General features: G+C 35.1%; 1 protein-coding gene across 22 annotated transcripts in view; it reads right to left on the bottom strand.

The window, feature by feature from the left end:
- Nucleotides 1–2,841: 2,841 nt before the first annotated feature.
- The window catches only part of PHF20L1 (PHD finger protein 20-like 1), a 48,458-nt gene continuing 25,731 nt past the window's right edge, over nucleotides 2,842–25,568 (bottom strand). For 4 of the 22 annotated variants that reach the window (XM_015283084.3, XM_015283085.4, XM_015283086.4 and 1 more), the window contains 13 exons: nucleotides 23,757–23,942; nucleotides 23,344–23,550; nucleotides 17,722–17,940; nucleotides 17,468–17,524; nucleotides 15,733–15,849; nucleotides 14,561–14,725; nucleotides 14,008–14,189; nucleotides 12,061–12,160; nucleotides 11,025–11,111; nucleotides 9,955–10,150; nucleotides 9,162–9,531; nucleotides 6,046–6,211; nucleotides 2,842–4,985 (listed from right to left, as the gene is read on the bottom strand). In XM_015283084.3, the coding sequence (XP_015138570.1) occupies nucleotides 4,843–4,985; nucleotides 6,046–6,211; nucleotides 9,162–9,531; nucleotides 9,955–10,150; nucleotides 11,025–11,111; nucleotides 12,061–12,160; nucleotides 14,008–14,189; nucleotides 14,561–14,725; nucleotides 15,733–15,849; nucleotides 17,468–17,524; nucleotides 17,722–17,940; nucleotides 23,344–23,550; nucleotides 23,757–23,942 (2,195 nt within the window). In that variant the 3' untranslated portion in view covers nucleotides 2,842–4,842. The remainder of the gene's footprint in view (nucleotides 4,986–6,045; nucleotides 6,212–9,161; nucleotides 9,532–9,954; nucleotides 10,151–11,024; nucleotides 11,112–12,060; nucleotides 12,161–14,007; nucleotides 14,190–14,560; nucleotides 14,726–15,732; nucleotides 15,850–17,467; nucleotides 17,525–17,721; nucleotides 17,941–23,343; nucleotides 23,551–23,756; nucleotides 23,943–25,568) is intronic. The other 18 variants (XM_015283087.3, XM_040678922.2, XM_040678947.2 and 15 more) reach the window with 6 other exon arrangements.

The raw sequence follows: 25,568 nt of genomic DNA, 5'->3' as shown, positions 1-25,568 counted from the left end.
CCTTCCAAAGAGCATTCAGTACGGTGAATAATTTACTGATTACATAACTTGGCTATGGGCTAAGATACAACTGAAGATTCCCCAAGGCTTTCAGATCCATACAAATAAGAATATGCATGACTGTATGTAGTTTATTTACTACGGGCTAAACACACCACCAAAGATTCCCTAGTGATTTTAAATGTATACAAACATTCACTAGCTCAGTGAAACTGAAGTCCACTGAATGGGAGCCCAGGCACATAACAATCTCAACAACCTTTATTGTATTTGAATGCAGCCAACATTATTGCTATCATAAAAAATAAATCACAGAAAAAAGTACTTTGTGTATCTCATAGATTTTATAATAGTGCAGTGCTGCCTCTCAGAGTGTTTGGTGGCAATATACTGATGCTCATGGCTGCAGCTGAACAAGATGGCTCCTGCCAGTTGTACAGCAAAGGAAGCTGCTGGTTGAAGTAAAGAGCAGTTGAACTAACTGTAGTTATTCAGCCTCTGGCTCATCTACAGCTTACATTCAGCCCAGTGTGTATAAAAAGGGAGATTCACTCCTGAAGGACTTTTCATGCTACTTCATTTTCTCCACATGGTCTCTAATTTTTCCTTTGAGTTGTTCAGGTTGGTGGAAAACGGCTGCCAAACGCTCAATCTGCTCTTTGTGCAGTGGATTTTCACAGTCATTACATGCTCTGTTGTATTTTCCATATACAACAGATATACACATAGTGTATAATTCTTATTGCTAAAGACAGGCCCCTACACCCAGCACCAAGGACATAACAGCATAATAAAAACTTTGTAAAATGATCACTTACAGCCATACAGGCTCAGCGTAAGAGAAAAAAGTAGCAACCAATCAAACACAAAGATAGCAATGGACATTTAGACAGTGATTAAACTCTGATCTTAATAAGCACTGTGAAATTAAAGCTGACAGAACACAACATTATTAAGCAATAGAGAGAAAACACAAAGTTCCAGTCTTCTAAACTGACATGGCAGGAATCATTTGTAAATAGAAGGCATAGCTGCACCCACCCCCTTCGCACATCAGCATCTCCATATTACTAGGAAAAAAACAAGGAGCTCAAGAGCAAGCAGAAACTCAGATATTAAATGAATCAGAAGGGTGATAGCTGCTCTGTAAGAGGACTGCACCCATGGAAAAAACAGCTTCAGCTTTCCAAGCCAGCAAAGAAATCCTTTAGAAATTTGCAGTTCACCTCCTAAGAATAGTAGTAGGGTTCTACAGCTGTAAATCACTCCACATCTGAACAAATACATATGCACCAAAGTCCAGAATATCTAAAATAGGGAAATTAGCTTCCCTACAGTTACCCAAGAGAAGGGTTATAGGAACTATCTTCCAATGCATTTCCTGCCATATGATTTGAAGTCTCCATTTTATAAAGGCAACATCATCAGAAAACATATACTAGGGGCCACCTATGTCACCAAGACTGTGCTTCATTCACGACTGTAATACTGATGTCCACCAGTGCAACTTAAAAATCCTGAAGCAGATGCCTTCAATATTGACTGAGGAAGAAGGGTTTGAAATGAATCACTCCTGATATCAACATGAAAGAAAACAGGGTGGGCAAATCTCAGAAAAAAGTTCAGCACTTAAAGGCTCCACAAGTTTGCCATTTAGTACTGTACCTCACAAGAGGTAATGGGTATTTCCTTTTTTTAATAACTCAAATTAAGGCTGAAAATTTAAAAATGGTATTTTACTTTCCTGCACAGAAGTATCACAAACAGTCAGCACAACACCACAAACTATCATTATCTCCTCAGAGCAGTCTGCCTCCTACATCAACCATCACAAGAAACTGAAATTCATGTGCAGGTAACTGATGCTGTAAATAGATTGTGTGTAGATACTTGGATTAATTAGTGAGGAAGCAGGAAGACAGTTGGAAAATAATGCATAGAGAAAAATGATTCTCTTGATAAGGCCAATTAGAAGACATGTTTATGTGGTCCAGTTCATAACAGGTTTGACTGGCAAATGAGCAGAGCAATTGACTGTAGGTTACATTCTGTGCATAACATTCAGCTGTTTTATGGCACCTGACTTGTGTTTAAAACAACACGGGATGTTTCAAAAGCATCCCATTGGCGTGAGTAGTTGAGAAACCAGGGCCAAAACCAATGTTCAGGTCTCACAGACTAACACTGCAATTTGAAAGAGAAGTTGGACAAGTTTGTGAAGCACTCAAGCAACACACAATGTAGCACAGCACTGCCCATAAACAATTATATTTTCTTACAAGTTCTGAATGCTTGCAAGGTATGTATCTATTAATAATGACTGACTACACAAGAAACAAAGACAAACAAATGTTAACCACATTAGTTGTTTTGGTAAGCAGAGTCCATCCTGAATCAGGCAGGATCCTCAGAGATAAAGCTGAGTGCTCATGTAAATTTAGGCTGCTGCGTACACAAACAGAAGACAAGTGAAAGCTGCCCAGGCAATTTTAGCTCTGACCTTACGACTTCCTTTTCAGATCCATTTCTCCACCTCTGCACTAAGAAGGTAATCTCCCACCTGGAATCTCTTATTCATCTTCACCTTCCATAACATTTATAGTTTATTATATCACACACACTGCATAATATCACTACAGTGTATGATGTATAAGTTTGTAAATGCACTCCACTTTCCTTCAAGTAAGTCAACTGGATTTCCACTTCTCTTATACAGTTCTCACAGCAACACATTCAAGGATATGCAGCAAGTGAATAATATATAAAAGTCTCACATAACAAAAAGCATGTAGGTCACTCAACTATTCACATTGTTTTAAGCCATTAAAGCATCCAACTATATAAAGCATCAGAATATTTTCTTTATTAACAGTTGTTATAAAAATGTCAACAACTCCTCCTGCTGTATTGCGAAGTTGCTAATCATGATTCCACAGTTACCTTCAATGTTATCATATAGCTCTGCAATACCTCCTATACGCTTGATGTGGCAATATGTTTTGAATAGCAACCACTCTGTAACATGGGCTTACACACTTTGTTTTGGACATCAAAAGTGATAGCTTGAGACATGACAGACAGACAAGAAATGTCAGGGAAGGTTTTTTTTTTTTTAGCAGCCACCACGCTACTGTCTCAATAATGCTTTTATCATAAAAGTTCAGTGCACAGGTTGCAGTGTCTTTCCCAGTTAAACCATCTTTGGCACATTTTTCAATTTTATGAATCCTCAAAAGGCATTCCAAGAATTTCTGATGTCTGTACATTATTATAATACACATTTGTATGTAGATCAGGAAGAAAAATTGAAAATGTAGAGTACGCAGAATAGTTTTAATAAACAGTTTTACATACAGTACCTTACATATAGAACAGTGTGTTTGCAAATTTAAATAATTTTTGAATGTACAGTGGCTTGTACTCTTATCAAAAGGTAAATTCAAGTTTACTGTCTATCGGTTCTAAAATGCATTTATACAGATAACTAGAACTGATAAACAGATGTGAGGCATAAAATGTTCAAGTATCTTTGTCATCAGTTAAATAGCCTCCTTTTAACAGTCATATTTTACAAATTTCAAAACCTGTACATACATTATTTTCAATTTTAGAAACTGTTTGTTAAAAGGTAACGTTTTATGTTAACCACCAGTTCTTATAGTCTATTGAAAAAAATAGATGTGTAGATATAAATGTATATAGTATGTATAAATGTATATGTGTATGCATACACATATACATACACATACAAGTATGTATGTAGCACTGGGTGCAGCGGCAACTTATAAGCAGAGGATAAGTCCTGGGCTCAAAAAAATCAGCAGAAGCTAACAGAGCAACTAGGTTGCCTTTGGTTTCACGATGTTGCATTTACTGAAGCTGGAAGTTTTGTTGGTTTTTTTTTTTCTCTCCAAAAAATAAATCTTGTACAACGTATATTGCAATATTTATTCTAGTGGTTCAGTATACTGACAGCCACAGACAGTTTCACTGCTCTTGTCATTCCTCATCCCAGCTGAGGATGGTAAAGTAACACCAGAACAGAGCTACCCAGGTCAAAAACTGTACTTTGAATCCTGAATACTCCCCAGAGAACACAAAAAGTGTAAAGTAGATATAATTTTGGATGGATTGCTGGCACCAAGTAGGAATACGGAAAAAACCTTCATGTAAGCCATAATGAAAATCTCATTCCAGTGGTTGTAACGTTATTTGGCACATCTGACCACTGTTTGCCACTTACGTTTTAAAGGAGCCTAAGGGTGCTGTAATAAAATTTTCTATTTAAAAAAATACTTTGAAAAGGAGACTGTGACAAGTAGCTTCTTTCAAAATCAAAGCTAATATGCTCACTTTCCTGAACATTCATGAAAAAAGAAAATAATCTATAAACTTTTCTTGTAGAGAGGATGCAGATCTCTCCGTGTCTTTTACTGATGAGAAGAATTTTGTAAAAATGCAGTTCAAAAATTTTTAGTCAGCTGAATTCCATGAATTTAGAATTTTCCATCAGATGTTTCGAAACAGCAGAATTGTTCTTTGCAGAGATTTTGTTCAGCTTTCCTGTATGCAGAAGTTTTCTTGTTTATCATACTGAGATACAAACATTTCCCAGTATGTAATACATCATATTTTGATGTTTGGACATGAATATTTAGATTTTCAATATAACAGATTGCTTACTCTAGGTTTCCTCTCCACTCCCTAAAACTTTAGGCTATTAATGTAATCATCAAAGAACAATATAAATGCTCAGCTTTTTGCTGCCTTCCTATCAGTCTTGCGGCTAATAAGAAAATTCACCGTAGAGAACCTATTTTTATTTCTTTATTCTTCCTTTTGTCATACAGAGCAAAGCGTTGCTATTTGCTGTACTTTCCCCATGTCAAGTAAGAGCTGTTTAATACGTCGCTTCAGCTGAGGCAATCTTGCTAAAGGATCTGGTGGCTCCAGTTCTCCAGTGAAATCAAGCCAGCTTTCTAAAACTACAAAGGAAAATGAAGAAATTAATCAGAATGAGTCTCAGAAACAATTTTCTGAACAATTAAATCTTTCTTTAATATTTTATCTTTAATGAGATGGGAAAAAAATACTGAAGCTGTGATTTTTCCAACAATTCAAACAAATCTTCTGATTCGACTGTTACTATAAATACCCAAGAGCAAAGTACAGCCTTGGCTAATGATTTATTGTCTACACAAAAAAGAAACTTCAGTCCAGAGCCTTCTATCTATGATAGATCTGCAACAGGAAAAGCAGTCTGAGAATGCCACGATCAGTCAAATTCTAGGCTCACTTCTGTCACTTAATCAAGCTCCTTGTTGTAAGGTTCACACTACAGAACAGTTTTCCCACTCTTAAACGTTTTTAAATTAATTTCTATGCTCGTAGAGACAAAAAAGGGAAACGACAAACCTTGTATTTCTAGAAATACTGCCTCATATGAGAATATGAGAATAAAACTGCAAATAAGAGTCAAATGAACATTTGTCAAAAAAATTATGAAGGACTCTCATGAATACGCTGCACTCACGTTCCTCTCATTCCTAACTTTCTACAACTAGTGAATCAATTCGCATACTGCAATGTTTACTTCTACAGTACAATCTCATGCATGTTTTCCCAAGAAGTCTGGTTTGTTTTCCTGAATCCAATTACATGCTAACGTAGCAAACTGAAGGCAGAATGAACAAGCTTTTCCTAAATACTGTCAAGTAATAGAACAATCAAGCCAGCTACAGAAAAAAGGCTGTTGACTTTATGATCCACGTCTGGACAAAGACTAGACAAATTATCTAAGGTTTCTAAAATCTGATACTACAGGCTTGAGCTCAAGTGTCCTGAGCACTTCAGCTACTTTAATGGACAGTAAAACCTTGTGGAACAAGGGTGAAACCGGAAGTGCAAGCTCAGGGTATAATTTTGAGTACCCAAATTTGAATACAATACTTAAAAAAAAATCCTCAGTCTGATACTGTCTTTAATACAGTGGCTACGAAATAAGTTATTTCAGGTATATTAATAACCATCTGTAAATGCAGTTACCATCAACTTCCTTCTCAATCAGGTCCATTCTGCTGGTGACTTCATTCTGTACATTCTCTATGTGTGTAAGGAGATTTAGCTGCCATTGAAGATGTGTATCCACTTGTTCCTCTGAGCCTTTTCTTTCATTACAAACAAACACAGTGTTTCCTTCAGCAGAATTCTTCTTCATAGGGGCAACAGAAAGAAAAAAATTGCCATTTAAGAGCATCTATTTAATTTCTAGTGTTCATTTTGACCCTTAAGTATCATGATACACTACACTGTTTTAGAACTGTACTTCTGCCTCCTTGACAAAAAGCATACTCAGTAGCCATGTATAACACATCAGTAGACTAGATCAAATAAAATGCAAATTCCATACAAATAAGCATTGCTTTTTTTTTTTTTTTTTAACTGGGGGAGCAAGGTAGGATTGAGGGCAGGTAAAGCTTTGTTTAATGCAGTGAGACAGATTGTATTTCTGTGCTCCATTTATACAAATCATGACTCAACTCATGAAGTGCTGAAGTGTATCAGTGTAACATCAATAAAAATATACAAAACCCAAAGGATTGCTCCTAGTATAGGAAAGAATGAATGAAAACTGCACAAAATACACTAACGCCCAAGATGTCAGAAGTCATTATTTTGTAAAGTTGGCCATCCATCTGTGGTTTCAAACAACTCTTTGCTTCCTACCCTGTGATTCCCTCTAACTTGCCACTACAAGTTTTAGCCAGAATTAAATGTGTTCAGGGACAGGTACAGGGACAGCAACATCGAAAGCTGTGCAGCCATGTTATGCAAATGTGCTATATGTGGAAGATTAGCTTGCTTTGAAGAAACTAATTATTTCAAAGAAGAGAGGAAACAAATTTCTCATCTTATCTATCTAATGTTTCAGCCACTGACTGTGAACAAATAGAGTATACCAGATTGAAGAAACACATTAATCAAAGTGTTCAGAATCTCCGTTACTTCGAAGGATTTGAAGTTTCAATTTTATACTAATTATGACTTCATATCTCATGGAAGTTACTTCACTACTAACAATTCTGTTTTAGAGACTTAATTCAAGGAAAATTCAAGATATGTGCTCACACAGAATCACTTCATGGCAAGGAATGACTTTCACGTCAGGGCAAGTAGTGCATTTAATCATTTTAATACGTTTGTTTGATGAAGTGGTAAAGTTCTTTCCATGTCACATTAGTACAGACTTTGCACGTCTTCTCCCAGTCATCAACAGTAAGAATATGAAAATCAGGAAATGGGGAACTGATGGATCTTCACTTCCTAAGCAGAAATTAATGATTTTTTTAAGTAAGACTCAAATGAAATAAGTCCAACTTGGACCATCCTGTTGGCAGCTTTGTAAGCAAATCCTAGGGGACAAGGAGTTCCTTTAATATTCACAATATTCACAAAATTATTTACCAATGATCATTTTTGAACGTCATAAATGCCTCTAAACTCTCAAACTAGATAAAATCTTCCATCTCTCAGATGGAATTTGTCGCCTTAATGTTTTCACTATTCATACTACATCCCTCATAATTACACTGGAAATATTCTATATAAAGATTAAACACCCCATTTCTGACAATTTTCAGACTCTTCTGTACACCTACAAGAGAAGAATGCTGTTTTTCCCTTGCTGAATAGATCATCTGCAACAGATCCGTAGATTCTAATTTAAGCCATTCTGTGATATTAAGATTCCATGACTAGGAAGAGACAGGAAGCTAAAAAGGAGAATGCAAAATCCAAAACAGAAGTTTGACAAGGAGAAGTGAAGAGAGCTCATTAGACAGAAGCCACTTCATGTCAAAATGGCACTTCAGCGCCAGTATCAGCACGCTCCTGACAACAAAGTAGCTCCTGGAGAAACCAGGACTACTCTTCAACACATCTAAGTCTAGACAGTAAGCCTTATTTTAGTACCAAAGCTAACTACTGACAGGAAGATGAACTAAGACATCCCAAAAGGAGTATTCTGACACTGTCTTAACAGATCTCCTCCTGGTTTTGAAGAGAGAGCACCCAGCTCTCCATGCATATGATTTATTCTCTACTGGAAACATTTTTTCACTGCTCACATGTTTTCCTCTTAATTCGAAGAAAATTGTCATTGTAAATATTATATAACCTACTGTTGGAAAGAAAGCCTATTTGACACTGCTGCATGTCTATTTACTACACAAACTGAGTATAAACATGCAGCTTAGCATAGTCAGTTCTAACTAGAATGAGCCAAAATTTTCCATTCAGATCATACAGCTTACATGCCACATTTAAAACTAGAATTAGAAGAAAAAAAGATGCATCTTACTCATTTCCTCCACATCAGAAACTGTACTTCGAAAAGGGGATGAGTTGGGCGATTTATTCTCACAGTTGGTATTGTAGAAAACAGAAAGGGTGCTTTTTTGTTGTTGTTGTTGTTTTGTGGGTTTTTTTTTTTTTTTTTTTTTTTATCTAAGAGAATTCTTGACTAAGACCGGACTAAAAATTATCAACTCTTTCCACAATGTAATGGATTCAAACACATAATGCAGAACTGAGAAAGACATGTTACATTACCAAATATAATCCTGACTAAAAGCCTGTGAAAGCTTTAATTGGGAGAAATATGCAGTATTAAAAACTCAAAAGAAGTTGCACACAAGTTTTAAATTGGCTTAATTATTACTTGTGGACTTTTAGGTAATATCGCTATTAGAAAGAGAGTAGAGTACAATAATAAACACTAATGCAAATCTCAGTTAAACCAAAATACAAATAGAAAATAGAATTGAATAGAAAATAGAAATAAAACTTGCTCTGTTTTCCTCAGCTCTCACAAGACACTGAAGTTTTTTTCTTTTGTAACATTGGAAAAGAACAAATATAAACAGTTGTAGCATAGGTAATACTTGAAACTTATTTTGCACTTCACCAATCCAAGTATGTCTACCTTGCTGAAATAATTTCAGCAATCTTACTTCGCTCTTACTGATCGGCATTGACTTATTTGATAGAGTACGTTGAGTTCTAACAAACATTTCTGAATATACTTCTCATATACTTGACCTTTATCAGATTAAATGTATTTGCCTAATTAAGAAACTTCCCATATGAAAGATTGTACTTACCTGCTCATTCATGCCATCATCTTTAAAAGAATATTGTAAACAGTTTTTGTTCTCTGAACAAAATTCCTGGTCTTCCTCAAAACTACTTGTATCTTCATCATCTGAACTCATAGGGTCAGCGACTGCTTTGCAATCTTGACCAAAACTCTGTGGCTTTTGGTAACTGTGCTCACTCGTGATATATGTTTCTTCCATTTTCTGGGGTAAACTAGGTGGTTCTTTATGGTTTTGACTGTGATACGTCCTTTCAGTTGGATTAATAGCATGTGGAAAAGTCACTATCTTTTTCTCTACCCCAAGACTTATTTGTTCTTGTTCTTTTCGCTTTCCCGAGTAAGCCCAGAGATGAAGGTCTGGGTGATGTTTATTTCTACAACAAAGATGAGAAAAATGTTATACAGAATTCCTCTTACAGTGTTGTACTATTATAAGTCCACTTCTGCTAGATCACAGCTACGATAAGTGCTATTATCAAACATAAGAGAGCACTGCTAGGTCACATATCAAGTCAGAATAAATCCACACTTGCCCCATTAGTACCAAGTCAGCTATTTAAAAAAAAAAAAAAAAAAATCAAACAGCAACAACAAAAAAAACCATACCACAAATTATATACCAACTCTGCTGAACACCTAACCCCTGAAGAAGATGAAGGTACCTGTTGCACTGGAACTATTTAAACTTTTTTTATAAGAAACAACTTTAACAAGATAAAATAATGTGTATGGAAATGGTAGCTTCTGCTACTTGAATATATAAAAAAAATGACAATCAACCCTGGACTAATACTTACTTTAATATTCCAATCTTCAACTGCAGTCCATGCAAAATTTCTGTTACACCATATACATCTGCCAGTAGGTGATGTGTTGACACAATCTTTTTGGCATTAAGATGAGAGTAGTTTTCTTTCAAAAATGATAATCCACACATGTGTCCATTGTTTAGCCAGTCTTTATCGTAAAGATATTTGGCACTCCACCTCTGACCTGGAAGTAAGTAATTCACAAATTTAGGGACATCTAGAGCTGCAGAAGAACTGCATTTAAAACTAAAGTGCTATAATTATTTGTTGTATCACCTAAATGTCTCCTAACATCCATGACAGAATGATTCAAGACCTTAATTATCTAAAACTTAATTTTCTAGGATTTAAAGGGAATACTTGTTACTTTACTTTCAAAGCAAAGCTGAAAACTCAATCTCTCTAAATGGCACTTGGAAATGAAAAATCTAATTAATTTTGTGATTAAAGTACAAGTTATAAAGAAAGTGTACATCAATCTAACTGCAAAAAAAAAATCTTTTTAAATAATTGGCACTTCAATTTTTTGTTTTACAAAAGCTGCAAAAGTTAAAAAGCAATTAAATTACTGATGGAAGTGTTGGTGAGTGGATTTTATATGGTTACATCCAAAACATTTAGGTTATTTGGGAAAAGCTAACAAATATTTTGCTTCAACAATGTATTCAATATCTATTTATAAGAAGCCAGAAGGTGGCTTCATGAAAAGAGAAAACTCAAAAATGTGACAGCAGAATTCTTACACTCTTCTTCGAGAGGTCTTTAGCCAAACACTGCTAGACAGGTTAACAATATAAGCAGCCTCTAGGTATCCCATGCTATAATATCATCTACAATTTTAACCCAACAGGCATTAATGAGTACTTAGCTAATGCTTCTAAGGTAACTTAATCATTAAAAAAAAAAAGCAAGAGCAATATATAATGCTAATTATTTTTGTTTACAGTGATGAACCCAGACAAACAAACTGACTAAGATTGCAATATCTTACACTCAATTTCATATCAGACTATCATCATATACATAACAAAGAACGGGTTGATGGAAGCCCTTCATACCTTTCAGGAGAATACCCTGTCTATCTCCTTTCTGCCCATTATCCCAATACACTTTAAAATACTGACATTGTGAATGACCTTTTTCTCCTGACATAGAAAGAAAAGAAGTAATGGTTAGGAAGGGAGAGAAGATAAAATTTAGGGACACAGTCTCCATATAGCAGGGGATAACGAAGTACCTAGTACAGTGCAGGGAAAGAACACAAGACAAATTAGTTGTTATAAATAAGAAAAGGCTTGACTGCTCAGAGTACACCACATAAGGAACTACGAGATATGACTTTATATTATCAACCAACATTCAGTTTGGGGCAAATGGAAAAAGTCACATCCGTCCAGCTCTAGTTTCTAAATTTTCTTCTCAAGAAGTACTAATGAAAACTGTTATTTAATACTTCTGCAAATAGGCTTCAGATACCCTGTTGGATAAATCACTAGAGGACATTTGTATAAAATATCATGTCATTTGTATTGTTAGGAGAAATATTAAAAACTTTAAGATGCGTTTTGTGTGCTAATGTTTAACATGAGTGCCAGATTTCTGCACATATATTACATATTCAACTTATTCACACAATTTCAGGCAAACACAAACATTGTGAAATCCCAACTAATATGAAACAACAGCCATAGCACCTATAAGTGTACTGTGGTAAAGAGTCCTTTTCTCTAAAAACAATATTTAAACAAACAGATCCAATTCCAATCATATGCAAAGCAGATTCTTGAACAAGAATGTTTCATTTGCAAAGACTTTTCAGAGTACAACGAAATTAAGAAGACCTAAAGGTTTGAAGGAGTTCAGTTCAACAAACAAAGCTATGGTAATTCAAGTCACGATGAAGATTTAGCAAGTTTAATGAGACATTACTAAAAGGAAAGTAAGTCTCTGCTTTCAGTAAGACTTAGAAGACCTAGCTTCAAAGTAGTGAAACAAACATAAAACGGACAAAGCTTTAACAATTCAAGCAATGTGTTACACTTCTGCTTAAAAATCCCAAGCAGACAGCTGCAGATAAAGGTGGTTTACTCATACCTGGTGGATCTCTGCAAATATAACAGATGTACTGCTCTGGAATGCTGTCCTCTAACAATCCCATGCATACACTGTGCTGCCAACACAAGCATTCTTCGCACTGACATCAAAAAAAACAAAAGCAAAAACTAAAACTAAGCAGATTCAAAAATCAGAAACTATTACTCATATCATCAAAATTCAATGAACAACAGTTTAACTTAAATAGCTGGTTTGAGTAAAATAATTATATTTGGCTCATCTGTGTTTGGGTAGGCAAAGACATAAAGCCAGACGGTAGCTTTAGTTTCCTCACCCACAAATTCCAAACTGGAGAAAAAAAATGAAGACACAATATTTAATAGTATTTTATTACAACACTCAACATTTAGCACCTAGATATTTAGTAATGTAACATAAGACAGAAAAATATTACAGTAAAGTAGAAAGATAACGTAATACATTACAGCATAACAGTGAAAAGTAGAAAACTCTTCAGTTTAATTATTTATATTTACAAAGCATCTCTCCAGTGCGCTAGAAAGATGTGTTTTTAATATCGCACCAATGGAAAATCTAAAAGAAAAAGAAAATGAAGAGAAAATGAAAGAGGAGAAATAAGAGAATAGGAGAGCAAAATAGAAGTGGTAAGACATGAAGGCTTAGAAACAGCAAACTGGTTGCTCTCAATGACACAAAGTATGGAAAGGAGACAAGTGGTCAACATTAGGCTGTCACTGGATATAAGAAATGGGCAGGAAACTACCACTTTTAGGTATATTTCCCCTTCTTAGGTCAGTATTTTGCCTGTTTTCCAAATATCTGCCGTTTTCCTGTTGAAATTCACTCCTCTGCTGACATGTATGTTGAGCATCAGCATATTCAAAACACTGAAGCCACCTTTCCTCTTGTCCTATGGTTATAAATTCCTCTCCTCTCTCCAAAAATTTCTACGTTGGTCCATTTTTTCCTGTGTTATTATCACTGTTGTTGATACCACTGCATTTTAGTAATGCATTTCTGGAGACAGCCTGTTTACTTCTTTTTCAGAACTTCCTTTCATTTCCAAAGACTCACTTGCAAGTCCTTTAACAGGACAATCATTTTGCTTCATTCAGATCTCAATTAAAGGCTCAGTATTTTTCATTAATAGTGGAATACATACCTTTCCTTTAAGTGCAAAAAACCACAATAAGTTCATAAACTTTTTAAAGCTATCGACAACTGAGTTCTTCCTCACTTTTCATTGCATCTGATCTAATCACTCTATTACAAATTCCTTGAGAAAAAGACTTTAAATTATTCGTTACTAGATGGAAAATGCAACCCTTCATTGCAGTACAGATATGAAACAGTAGTTGCAACCTGTCAACAGCTGGATGCCACGCAGACACCACACACTCTTTAAATGATAACTGTTCTGTTTTTATGTTAAGACTTACAATCTTAGTAGTTTCTCAAATGAGCAAGTAGTTTTTTGTTTCAGAATTGCTGTTTTGAAGATGAAGCATAAACTTTGCAACACAAAGATGCTGATAATATTAACATCTGTATGGAAGAGATCTTATACAGAGATTCATTCATCTTGTATACAGCTGAGGTGAATTTAGTGAGCAGGGTCATGGTGTCTATAACAGCTACTGCCAAGCGTAAGGGCTAAACCAGAAGTGCTAGTATAACTACAATGGTCTGTAGACAGAGAGAATGACTTGTGTGGAAAAGCATTTTTTTTTTTCAACTATAAGGGAAAAAGTTTACCCTTCCTTACAAACCTGTTCTGCATATTAAATGGTGAGAAGAAACCCATCCAAGAGAAAACGTTCTGCATATGCTAGAGAATCATATCAAGTTTAAAATATTTTATTATTACTGATCACTTCTATTTACAGCTCTCAATATAAATTCAGTCTCCAATACCTTAGAAGAAAATCTTCAAAAGCACAAAATTTACCCCCCTAATTCCTTTACCTGAATCATAAAGCCATTTTCTTCATCCAGTTCACAAATGCATCTAACAATTTCATTGAGAGCATCGTCTTCATCCTGAGACTCTTCAAAATTAGTTGAATCAAAATCCTGATTGTATTCATCACCACTAAGTAACAAGCTCTCTGTAGAGGAATCATCCAGGAACTCCATATCTGAAAGGTCTAGTAAAAAGTCACATAAGTGAGATTGTGTGTGAAGAAACTCAATACTTTAAAAAACAAAACAAAACAATTTTTCTGTCATTTGGAAGTCTTAACTTGCACATGTCAAAAAAAAAGAAATCACACTCAAATGCACTGCTGGTATGTTAAGGTTTCCTGATGATCCCCCTAAAATGCTTTTAATGTAATGTGATACACAAGTACAACATAGTACAGCTTGAAGAGTCTAAACTCTTATGCTTCAACAACTTAAATCAAAGTCAATCACTACTTATACCTACATTATAAATTTACATGAAACTTTTTCTTTAAAATTATATTTCCTAAGGAACTACACCTACAAATTTAAAGTTCTGGCCCAGCCAACCTACTTTCTCCACTAAGGTCAACAGACAAGATAGCTCTTGGATACTGGTATGATGTATTCTTCTCTGAGAACATGCTGCGCAAAGTCAGAGAGCTTCCTGAGGACCGTGTCAATGGAGAAGAGCACCTGTCCAAGAATTCAACGGAACTATCTTCATAATCTGAATAATCTGAAAAGTTAACAAGATTAGTTAATGTTACAAAAAGTAAAAATTTGTGACAGTCAAAAACAGTGTTAGAAAAAAATTAAGTGGAGAAATAAAGAACATGGACACTGAGATACTAGGAACGATTAAACTGTGAACATGAAGTGGCAAATGCTCATCATCACAATTTTTCCAGAAATTTCTAATAAGAGACACAATGAAGTCTAGTAGCTAACATAAGCATTAAAAAAGAATAACACATTTAATACTCCCCCCTTACCCACCAGTCTCAGAATGTATAGAGGAATACTTTTTCATACAACATTTTATCATTGTATGAATAAGGAAGAATTTGCACAGTGTCATTTTTTTTCTCCTACAGTTCATCCTTTACCATCTGTTATCCTTAGAGATCCTACTGGTAGATCTCTTTTCCTTAGATCTATTTGCAGCGCTGTCAACAACACTTCCTAAAAGTAATTGCAGATTATTCTGTCAGGTTAAATGATAAAAGCCCACCTACAAAGGAACACAATGACAACCACAGGGTCCTGCTGGACCATCACAGGAAATCTGCCCCTCAGTGGCTCATCTCCAAGAACTCAATGGCAGGAGAACACAACTAGCTCAGGTCCCTCCCAGGACACCAAAAGGCCCCATCTCATACAACAAACCTCTGAAATTTAGCAACAGATTGAATACTAGAACTACTGCAATGTCCAAACAAGATAAGGGGTAGATGTATTTCAAATGAAGAGTCTAAAGAGACAAAAAGCAGAACCATTATTACCTACATATACATATTTTGACAGAAGACAAAATGTCTATAAAATGTCTGTGTCTATCATGTAGAGACAAGCTTATAAATAAAAATGAGGCCACAGGCTCAGGTTTCCTACATTAAGGCCACAATTTTTTCTCTGAAATTTTTAATTTTTTATATTTACACTGTTGAGAAAACTTTTAATATCTAATGTCAGAAAAGGACCAAGTAGTTTGGCTCACCTTCAAAAACTGCATATTTATCTTACCATGCTGTTTAGATTTCTTCTTCTTTTTCTTCTTTTTTTTCTGTTTTGATTTATGATCTTTTTCCTTTTTCTCTTTTTTCTCCTTTTCCTTTTCTTTCTTTTTACCTGAAAGAAAATCTATTTTAAAACAACATCACTCGAAATTGCTTATTTTTTTTTAGCTCATCTTTTTAATTTCAAACTATTCCAGTGGCATAAGCGGTGTTAATTAAACAGTTTATAATGGATATTTAACTTCTTGTTTACTTGAAAAAAGCTTTCAGTGGTGCAAAATCCCAAACACAAAGATGTCATTTTCATAACACATTTCATAATTACACAAAGTTGAAAGGATTTAAAGGAAATTTCTTTATCACAAAACTGCTCATGCTGTTAACACTTTCAAGCAATATCTTCACAGAAAATTGATTCTGACTAAAATTTATGGTGCATCTTTTGCTTTGCAGTTCACATAAGCAGCACTGTTGGTTTATGCACAAGGACAAGTACTTTAACTTAGAGAAACTCTATTTAACTTATTAGTTCTCCTAGACAGAATATATCTCACAGCAATGTCATTCCATGGTCATCTTCTAAGTAATCAGCAGCAAGCTAAGGAAATGGAATTGTTACAGAAAGGAAATAATTCATGTCAATGTTTAAGGATTATTTCTTGTGTATGTGTGTATGTATATTATATATATATATATATATATAAAATATATATATATAATATACATACACACATACACACACACACACATATATATATATATGTAATATTATACATATATATATTTTAGTGTCTTAGTATCTCCCTGTGCCATTCAGAAGCATAGACAGGTCAATTCACGTACGAACTCTCACTCCATCTATAATTGCATTATTTATACTGGGGAAAACCAAAGGTCTCTTACTCCAAGAACTACCTTGTTTTGTTACTAACACTCAAAATTTTCCTTTTTTCCCCTGTTCTCATTGGCCACCACAAAAAATAAATGCAGTATCACTGTAGTATCTGGGAAAGAGTACAGTGGAGGGCCAATAAAATGATAAAGGGCCTGGAGTACCTCTCTTATGAGGAAAGGCTGAGTGATCTGGGTCTGTTAAGCCTTGAAAAAAGAAGACAGAGGGGATCTGGCCAATTGTGGGAGGCAAAAGGACAAGGCCAGACCCTTTTCAGCAGTGCATGGAAACAGGACAAGGGAAACAGCCACAAAGTGAAACACAGGAAGTTCCACACAGATATGTATAACTTCTTCACAGTGAGGATGATGAACACTGGAACAGGCTGCCTGTGGAGGTTGTGGACTCTCCTTCTCTGGAGATATGCAAGACCCAACCTGGACGCCTACCTGTGCAACCTGATCTAGGGAGCCCGCTTTGCAGGGGGGTTGGACTCAGCAATCTCTAGAGATCCCCTCCAGCCCCTACAATTCTGTGATTCTGTGATCACTAATTAAACTGGAAAAAACAACCAAAAAAAAACCCCACTACAACAACCCAACAACCAAAACCACCCACCTTTGGCCTCTCACAGGCACTATACAAATCCTTCTTAGGGGAACATTACTTTTCTTACACAATTATTCCTTTACTATCAACTCGCCATATACATTAAAAGTTTTTAAGATCTTGGAACTAAGGAAATACAGCTGGACCCTGGAAATATTTTACACTCCTACGTTTGTACTTTAGAGGCATGAAGTAAACATTACAGACTGACTTCTTAAAAATATCATTGCTCTGTACATACCATATGTTGTGGAACTCTTCTCTTCTACTTTTCCTTTTCTTTCCACTCTCACTGCACCTGAAAATTTAAGAATGTGAAATTTAAGTGCAATGTCTGACTAACAACCCCACTTTCTTGTAAAAAAACATTAGACTGCAAAAATGTCTATTGGTATATAACATAACACATACAAGCAATACAATGATGATTTTAATGTCAATTTACATTTAATCTTATTCTCTAAAGCACTGGAAACAAAAAGCATTGTAGTTTACCAACTTCTGAATGCTTGTCCTTCTCAATCACGTTCTTTAATATTTTCTCCTTCAGACTCTCAAAACATTTCTCCTTTACGGGCACAGAGTACTGTATCTCTGTCCCTTCAGAGCTCACTGATGTGGAAGACCTCTTTTTTTTACTACTCCCTTTGGGTAACTTTAGACTATTGGTTAAAGGCAATTCCAGATGTAAGGCATGTACATGAGACGAGGGTGCTGAAAACAAGAAGACAGATTTACTAGGCATTCAGTAAGGATTGCAGCCAGACCACTGGCTGAGTAAGATCACTGAAACATCAAATACTGGTAATGACAATCACACTTCACATATAATTACTGCATATGAATGCCTAGATCTTATTTTTACATACAAAACAATACATGCCACAGAAGTTTGTCTATTTTGGAATTTGAATTCATTTCTAAATTATGTTTCTGCTTAAAATGTATTTTTGCTCTTAGTTTAAGCCTTTTTGTTTCCTTTTCATTCCACTGTAAGAAAAATCAATGCCAACAGCAAAAATCCTGATGTTGTTAACATCATTCAAGTTACCTCATTCCATTATGTGAGCAGAGAACAGTTCTCATACAAAATTTTCAGTGCTATGTATTTACATTTCAGTTTATTGCATTTTTATTGAGTCTATGTATTTGATCCATACTTGAATAACATGCATGCTACTGTGGTAATTTGTTAGAACTCAAACATTTACCAACAGTTATTCTGCATTATTCCGTGAAGCTTGCTATACTTAGAAGGAAGTTTTTCTACCTCTAAGTGATATACATGAAGAAATAACTTAACATAATTAATCCCTAAAATTACAATTTTATTTCTGATATTTATACTCCAATAGGACAATGTAATTCTCAAATAAAAACAGAAAAAAGTGATTGGTAAAGAAAATTATTGATATTGTTAAAAGCTCTATATTACTGTGTTCATTGCTATTGTGAAAGCTGTTTAATCATAATTATGAAAGCCTAATCTTCATCTGCTCCTTTCACAATAAAAAATAAAAACCCTGAAACAGACTTGCTAGAAGTTGAGATAAGGAAAAATATAAAACCAATTTGGAATAGGCCATGTTAAAATAATTTAGTAAATTCATCAGTCATAACTTTGGAGGAAAGGCACTAACAGCTTGTTGGTGGCTCTATAGGGCTGCTTTCCAGGCTTGGACAGATCAACCCAATTCTATTACAATGTAATACACACTTCACATGAAACTCACTCCAGCTCCTACACAGACTTCTCTGGAAAGCAGTCAAAAAGCTAGTGTGAGAAAGCTGCAGGAGAAGCTTCATTTATCACACCACAAAGTATTCTCAAATGCCACGTGTTCCCAGCTGTACAATGCAAGACTTCATGATACTATGCAATCAAGCAAGCAGTCAAATGCAACTGCTCAATTGCATGAGGTCTTCTAATTCACGAGCTGTGCCTTCTTGAGCCTTTCCAGTAGCTTGAATCAAACATTGCAAGTAAGAACATAATCCTATTGATTTTGGTGAACCATATAAGCTTTGCCTTCCTCTATTTCAAGGGCAATTAGCTCACTGGGATACTTATCAACATGAAACACTGTATCAACTGTATCATGTATTCCTTTCTTTGGGTTCCTTGTTAACATTTGTCTCTGTTATAGAAGAAACTGTTTTTCCACCTGCCATCCAGTGAATATATTTTAGCACCTCAGTAAAATAGTGGCTCTTCTCCACATCTTGATGCTATTAATGTCCTGTTTTGTTTCTAAAGAGAACATAAAAGGATCACCCAAATGCACCTAATTTGGTTTGCTATTTTGATGAAAATTTCACTTATTCTCTCTTTGAACAATGACTAGAATAATTCAGTTCCAGTCTGTACATTTAGAAGAATTTAGTATTTCATTATTCAAAAAAAATCCTGACCTCAAACAGTCAGACACATTCTAAGTTTGCTAGTCACAACACAAATTTTACTATCTCAAATTTCAGGACAAGAACATCTGATAAAAGAGGGCAACTAGTAATTAGGTAACTGTTTGAGGGAACATTTACTATAGGCAGAAAACTGCGATGGGCACACAAACACCTTTCTCAAGTCAGAGCTCTCTAAACTGCCTTTGTGTAGTTACCCAAAAAGAGAAATTACTGTTATGCCTGCATACAATGCTGTATTCTTGTCACGATTCATACACACTAATATTCTTGTTTTTCACTTATACTAACATAACTTAATCTATACTTATTCTAATATTACAGAATTGAAGCATTATAGATCAAAAATCCATAATTCTCAAATCTTAAATGAAAAGTTAAGGTTTAGAAACCAGTTTTCAACTGTGTAATTATTATACCTTACAAATAACTACAAAGTCAGACAAAGATGACAATCTCAGTCCCAAGGGCAAGTAACAGAAGCAAAAAAGGCAAATATGAATTTAAAAAAATATATCCATTATGGAAATGTTACAATATTACTGTTTTTTTTTTGTTTTTTTTTTAATTACCAATTTATTCCTACTCAGGAGTCTACTCAGCCCACACAGTGAAGTGTGGGAAGTCCGCAATTAAAAGCAGAGAAAGATATTTTGAGATTGGACTTGCCAAACTAATGATTATGTCATCGTTCCATTACCACAAAATATATTTTGTGTTTCTAGCAGAAAAAAGACTGAGTTCACATTAAAAACAAATGCAAATCGTGGCTATTTATAGCTTCCCTTCCAACATGTCTCCAGTACTACTTCTCCAGAGCTGGCATGGTTCAGGTGGCACAAATCTCACTAGCATGAGAACAGGCAGACAACAGAATGCCATGCTACAAACACAGCATCGCTTAGTGGCACTGCTTTTGTCAGTTTAGCAAATTAAATTATGTGATATTGAAATTATTTATTTTGTTGCGCGATATTCTTTTCCACAGCTCTCCATGTTTTGACTTTCCTAGCAACAAAAATATAAACATTTAAGTGTAACATAATCAGTATAATTCAGGGTTCGATCAGCATAATTCAGGTTATTATTCAACTACTAATAATATTGGTTTACTTGCAAGCAATATTTTCCTTTGAAATTTAAAATCCAGACTGCTTGCTCAAATGTTGTTTACTCACTGTGTAACATTATAGACAATGCAGAACTCAGTTCAAGAATTAACAGAAGCATACCAGCGTCTACTGAAGTACACAGAACTTCCAAGTAGACTACAGAGTGAAGGAACTGATCACAGTGCTTTTGTGTTGCCTTTATAGAACAACAAGAGGTCCATTTTGTGCAATGATTTAGTGTATGAATCTGTGATAATACTGTTTCCATTTATGCTTCAATACTTCAGCACACCTCATTCCTTCTCTTTGAGGATACCAGTCCAGTATTTTTTAAATAGAGAAGTGATCAAAATGCAGTATTTTTGATGAGGTAAATTTATTTTTTCAATTTGCTCATCAGAATTCTAAACTTCTGAAGTCGCAACTTGCATCTCTGGGTCTAATACAAAGTACCCCTTGACCTCAGAAGTACCTCAGAAGGGTGAGTGATCATAATAGGTTATTTCAGCCTAAATACTTACCTCCATAATTTCTGAAACTATTGTTAATTACTTCATTGATTACAAAAGAAAGCATGTTCAACTTAAATATACTTGGTTAATTCCACACTATCACCTAAGTCTAAATCACTAAGTCAGTCCAGACTACTTCAATGAAATTTAACAGTAGAAACACCAATAAAAGGATACAGATTTAATGTACTTCGGATTTTAAAAAGAAAAAAAAAACAGACAATAGTCTGGACATATCAAAAGTTTTTGAATCATATATAAAAAAATTTCTCTGCCTAGACACAGCTGCAGCCAGGACTAAGATCCAGCTGGATGAATCAAGAATTACAAGGATAGTTAGGGATGCAGAAGAAAGTTTGCTCAGATGTCAAGCCAGTCCCATTACAGAAGCAGGCAACAAAGTAAATGCCCATCAGTATTACCAGTTACATTTTAAATGATCCACCAAACATGCTAGCAAAGTTAAACCCTAGTAACCAAAATGAGTTCTAATAAATGAAAATAAATGACAGCAACTAGAAGCTGTTGATTTCTATTACGATACTGTTCTCTGAGTGGCCAGTTATATACCTCCCCAAATCAATTCCACTGCCCGAAGACATGAAATAAGAAGACATTTGCAGAACTAACTTTTCCAGTAATCTAAGATTCTATTACTGTTCTATTACTATACAACATATCAAAAGTAAGCAGAGATTGTCACATGGTTTGACTTGAGAAATTAAGTAGTACTTTCAAAGCTTAAATAATAGTTCATTATAAATCTCCATAGCCTTCATTTTGACAAATTAGTTTAAGGGATTAATAGATATGTATTTTTTTTTTTTTTTTTCCTGTGGGGGGAGAGAAAGAGAGAGGAGGAGAGAGAAGGAGAGAGGGAGATAAGGGATGTTTAAAGTCATCTAATTTAACCTACACAATATTGATCCAAGAATCCTACTTGGTCTTTTCTGCACTACTACTCTACATTGGAGTAGCTACGCTGGAACTCAGGAAAGCAATCAATCACCTCTTACACAGAGTCAATGGGAGCATGTGTGGGCAGACACCCAAGAAGGCCACACACACACGCTGAACAAAACATTTCACTGACCTAGAATACTGCAGCTACACAGGCCACTCAGTGCAAACTCATTTTTTCTTCTAAATAGGTGTAAGTTCTATTTTCAGAATGGCTTAATTACATACTTTACGGTAACAGTACCTTTCCCTTGTTATCAAACATTTATCAAAGAACTTCCCAATAAGTGTATAATTAATAATTTGACTTCTCTTACTTTATTGAATCACTTTCCTATTAAAGTCAATTAAAAAAATGGTATGATACTCACACTTGTAGGAGCCTTACTTATGAAAAGTAAAAGTGCATATAGACATCTAACATATACTAGATTAAAAAGAACTTTTTTTTAGAGTCTGCAAATCATAATGCGACCTCTTCTCCAAATCTACTTGCTTCTATCCAAGTGATTCACTTAAATGACAGAACCCAGTAAACTATTAAAGAGTGAGATAGATATAGCCCCAAGTTCCCGCACTGGGCTCTACGCTTGCTCTGCGAGGGTGAGCCAAATCCATATAAACTTCAGAGGATTTCAACAATATTTTCAAGTAACATTTCCTAGCAGGAAAATGACAAAATTTGTACTGCAAACAGAAGTGAAGGTGGAAGAATGTTGACTGCCTCTAAAAACTCTACTAAACTTAAAGCTAAATACACAAGATAAATGAGTATGTCTAGACTTAGTACATTAGCTATAAACAGCTATATGATTTTTTTTTTTTTTACAAGTTTTAATAATATTTTTGAAAGAAATACTGCATCTTACATTCCACACTCTCTCTATAGGATTAAATCAGTTCCGTCTTAAGGCATGTTAGAAAAAGTGCTAATACAGCTTGAAGCTAGCAGAAGGCAAAGAATATCCAGATGGATGGATTACTTGAAGAGATGTAGATTTGCAAGCTTGTAGAAAGCAAAAAGCTTATTTCCTCTTTTCATGTGACTGAATACATGCATGTTTTAATCCTACAACTGTAAGCCTAACTGGTTGTACACTGGATCTCTTTACCTGACGCTGTTGTAGCTACTCTTCCATCAGTTACTGCTTTGGAAGAAAGATATGTAATCATCTGAATATCTTCCTTGTCTTTACTGGGATATTCATTACGGAAAGTGGATTCTGTGGATAGTGGCGCTGTGACTTCCGAACTACGGCTTAAATCAAGAGGGAGACAGGGTCCACGCTTCTCAAGTGACATATGAGCAACATCGGGTACTACATAAAAGAAAGAATGTCATATTAAAATAGATACAAAGGCCCAACAAATAACATTTTGGGTTGCAGTGTTACATAACAAGGGAACAGCATTCAGCTTTAGCTACAGTAAATCAACATGTCCCATTAGATGAAAACCAAAAAAGGTCTCATTTTTATGATTCAATTTCTCTTGGGCAGTTCTTTATTAGATTAAGATACATTACCCTCTAATTTTGATGACTGTTGATTTTGAGCACTGATGGAGAACACTTTTCCATCAGTAACTGAAGAGGGAGAAGAAACTTTTTCTACAGAATCATCAGGCAACGAGCAAGTGGCTAAACGCTGTGATCTTCTTCTCCGTTGGCTATGTTTGTAGGATCTAGGGGAATTCAGTGGCTGTGATGGACCTAAAAAGAGATCTTTCAATGTTCATGAAGAAGAGAGAGATATGATAATCTTACCGCAGTATTTTAGAGATCTAAAGATGGGAAGTGCTTTAAATAGCTCTTAAAGAGCTGGTAATCACAGCAGGACTGGTAAAGTAATTAGAAACTGTGACTACCAGAAAGGAAAAGTTACGTTCAAGACGTGATTCGCTTTTTGCTTATTATACATTAATAGGGCATCTAATTCTCCACTGATAAAAGACTATTGTTTTTAGAGCAAACAGTGTATTTATCATAAGCAACCCTCCCCCCACCCCACAGAAAACATAAGAGTAGGTCATTTATAACGGAACTCAGCAACAGGACTGTACAGTTAACAGAACAAATGACCATAGTTAAAGATTTAAAAGTCACTGATAGTAGTAACATACATATTAAATAATTTTTTTAAAAAAGTGGTTTATTTTAGATCTCATCTCCTGACCCGATATCAATACCCCAACTACACTTAAAATGCATATTACCAATGCACGGCATAGCCAAAAGGCTCAAGAAGGTCTCACCTAAACAAAATCAAAAATGGGGTGACTGATATAGGATAATATAGGCCTGATTCATTAAAAACAAAGCAAACACTCCCCTAAACCTTTCTGTTCTTGTACAGTTCCACACACATTTGCCTTGGAAGAAACTGTTTCATTCATTACACTGTAAATCACTGTTCTTTCTCTTTATGAACTTTTAGAGTAAAAGGTTCACAAGTTTAGAAGTAGAGATATGACAGAGTAAAAATTTCCACCAGATGTGGTAAATACTTGGAACCCAAAGATTAAAACACAATGTTAGCAAGATCTAAGCTGTTAAGTAACAAACTTGTAAATTAGCTATTTTTTAAGTGTACTGCTACAGAAAGTCTACCTTATTGTAAAATGAAAAATTTCTCAAGGAAAACTACTTACCATCTTGGGGTGGGGAGGGAAGACATACTACAAACATTCTTAGGGGGCAACTAGGGCAACAATTTAAATCAACATTTCCTGAATAAATAAAGATGGCTGAACTCACACATCTCCCTCTCCCATTCCTTTAAAAATATCTATGAGAAAAGATTAGAAGAAACTTATCTTGGAAGAGAAGATATCAAGCAAAGGTTAAAGAGAACATATGATGCAGGTGTATTCTTCCACCCTTAAATAACTATTCTAAAAGCAAAACTAACTTTGCTTTTGACTTTCTGTAACCAGTACTTGTTTAAACTCTTGGCCTTATCATCTAGCATTCTCAAGCAACAAACAGCCTTTTTTACAAGGTCTGACCCTAAGCAAGAATAAATCTAACAAACTCTCAAATCACAGAAATATTCCAGTATCTACAGAAATAAATAGCATATTCGAGGAGGCATGGTAAATCTTGCCTCCTGCTCTTCTGATGACCACTATTTTGGTACTTTCCAAATCAGTTACACAAATTAAGGGGCTGAACACCTATGATACACTTTATGGGACAGTAAAAACTGATTTATGTATTTCCCCACTACAGATCTTGAACGTAACTTCTCTTTCACATGATATTTATGGCAATATCAGACTAAGGTGAAAAATGTCACAGGCAACAGGTGTACCATCAGTCTGCTGAAGACAGAATTTC

This window comes from Gallus gallus, chromosome 2 (genome assembly GCF_016699485.2).
Source record: "Gallus gallus isolate bGalGal1 chromosome 2, bGalGal1.mat.broiler.GRCg7b, whole genome shotgun sequence".
Taxonomy (NCBI): domain Eukaryota; kingdom Metazoa; phylum Chordata; class Aves; order Galliformes; family Phasianidae; genus Gallus; species Gallus gallus.
Note: the sequence above shows the minus strand (reverse complement) of the source record. Positions and strands in the feature narration are given on the sequence as shown.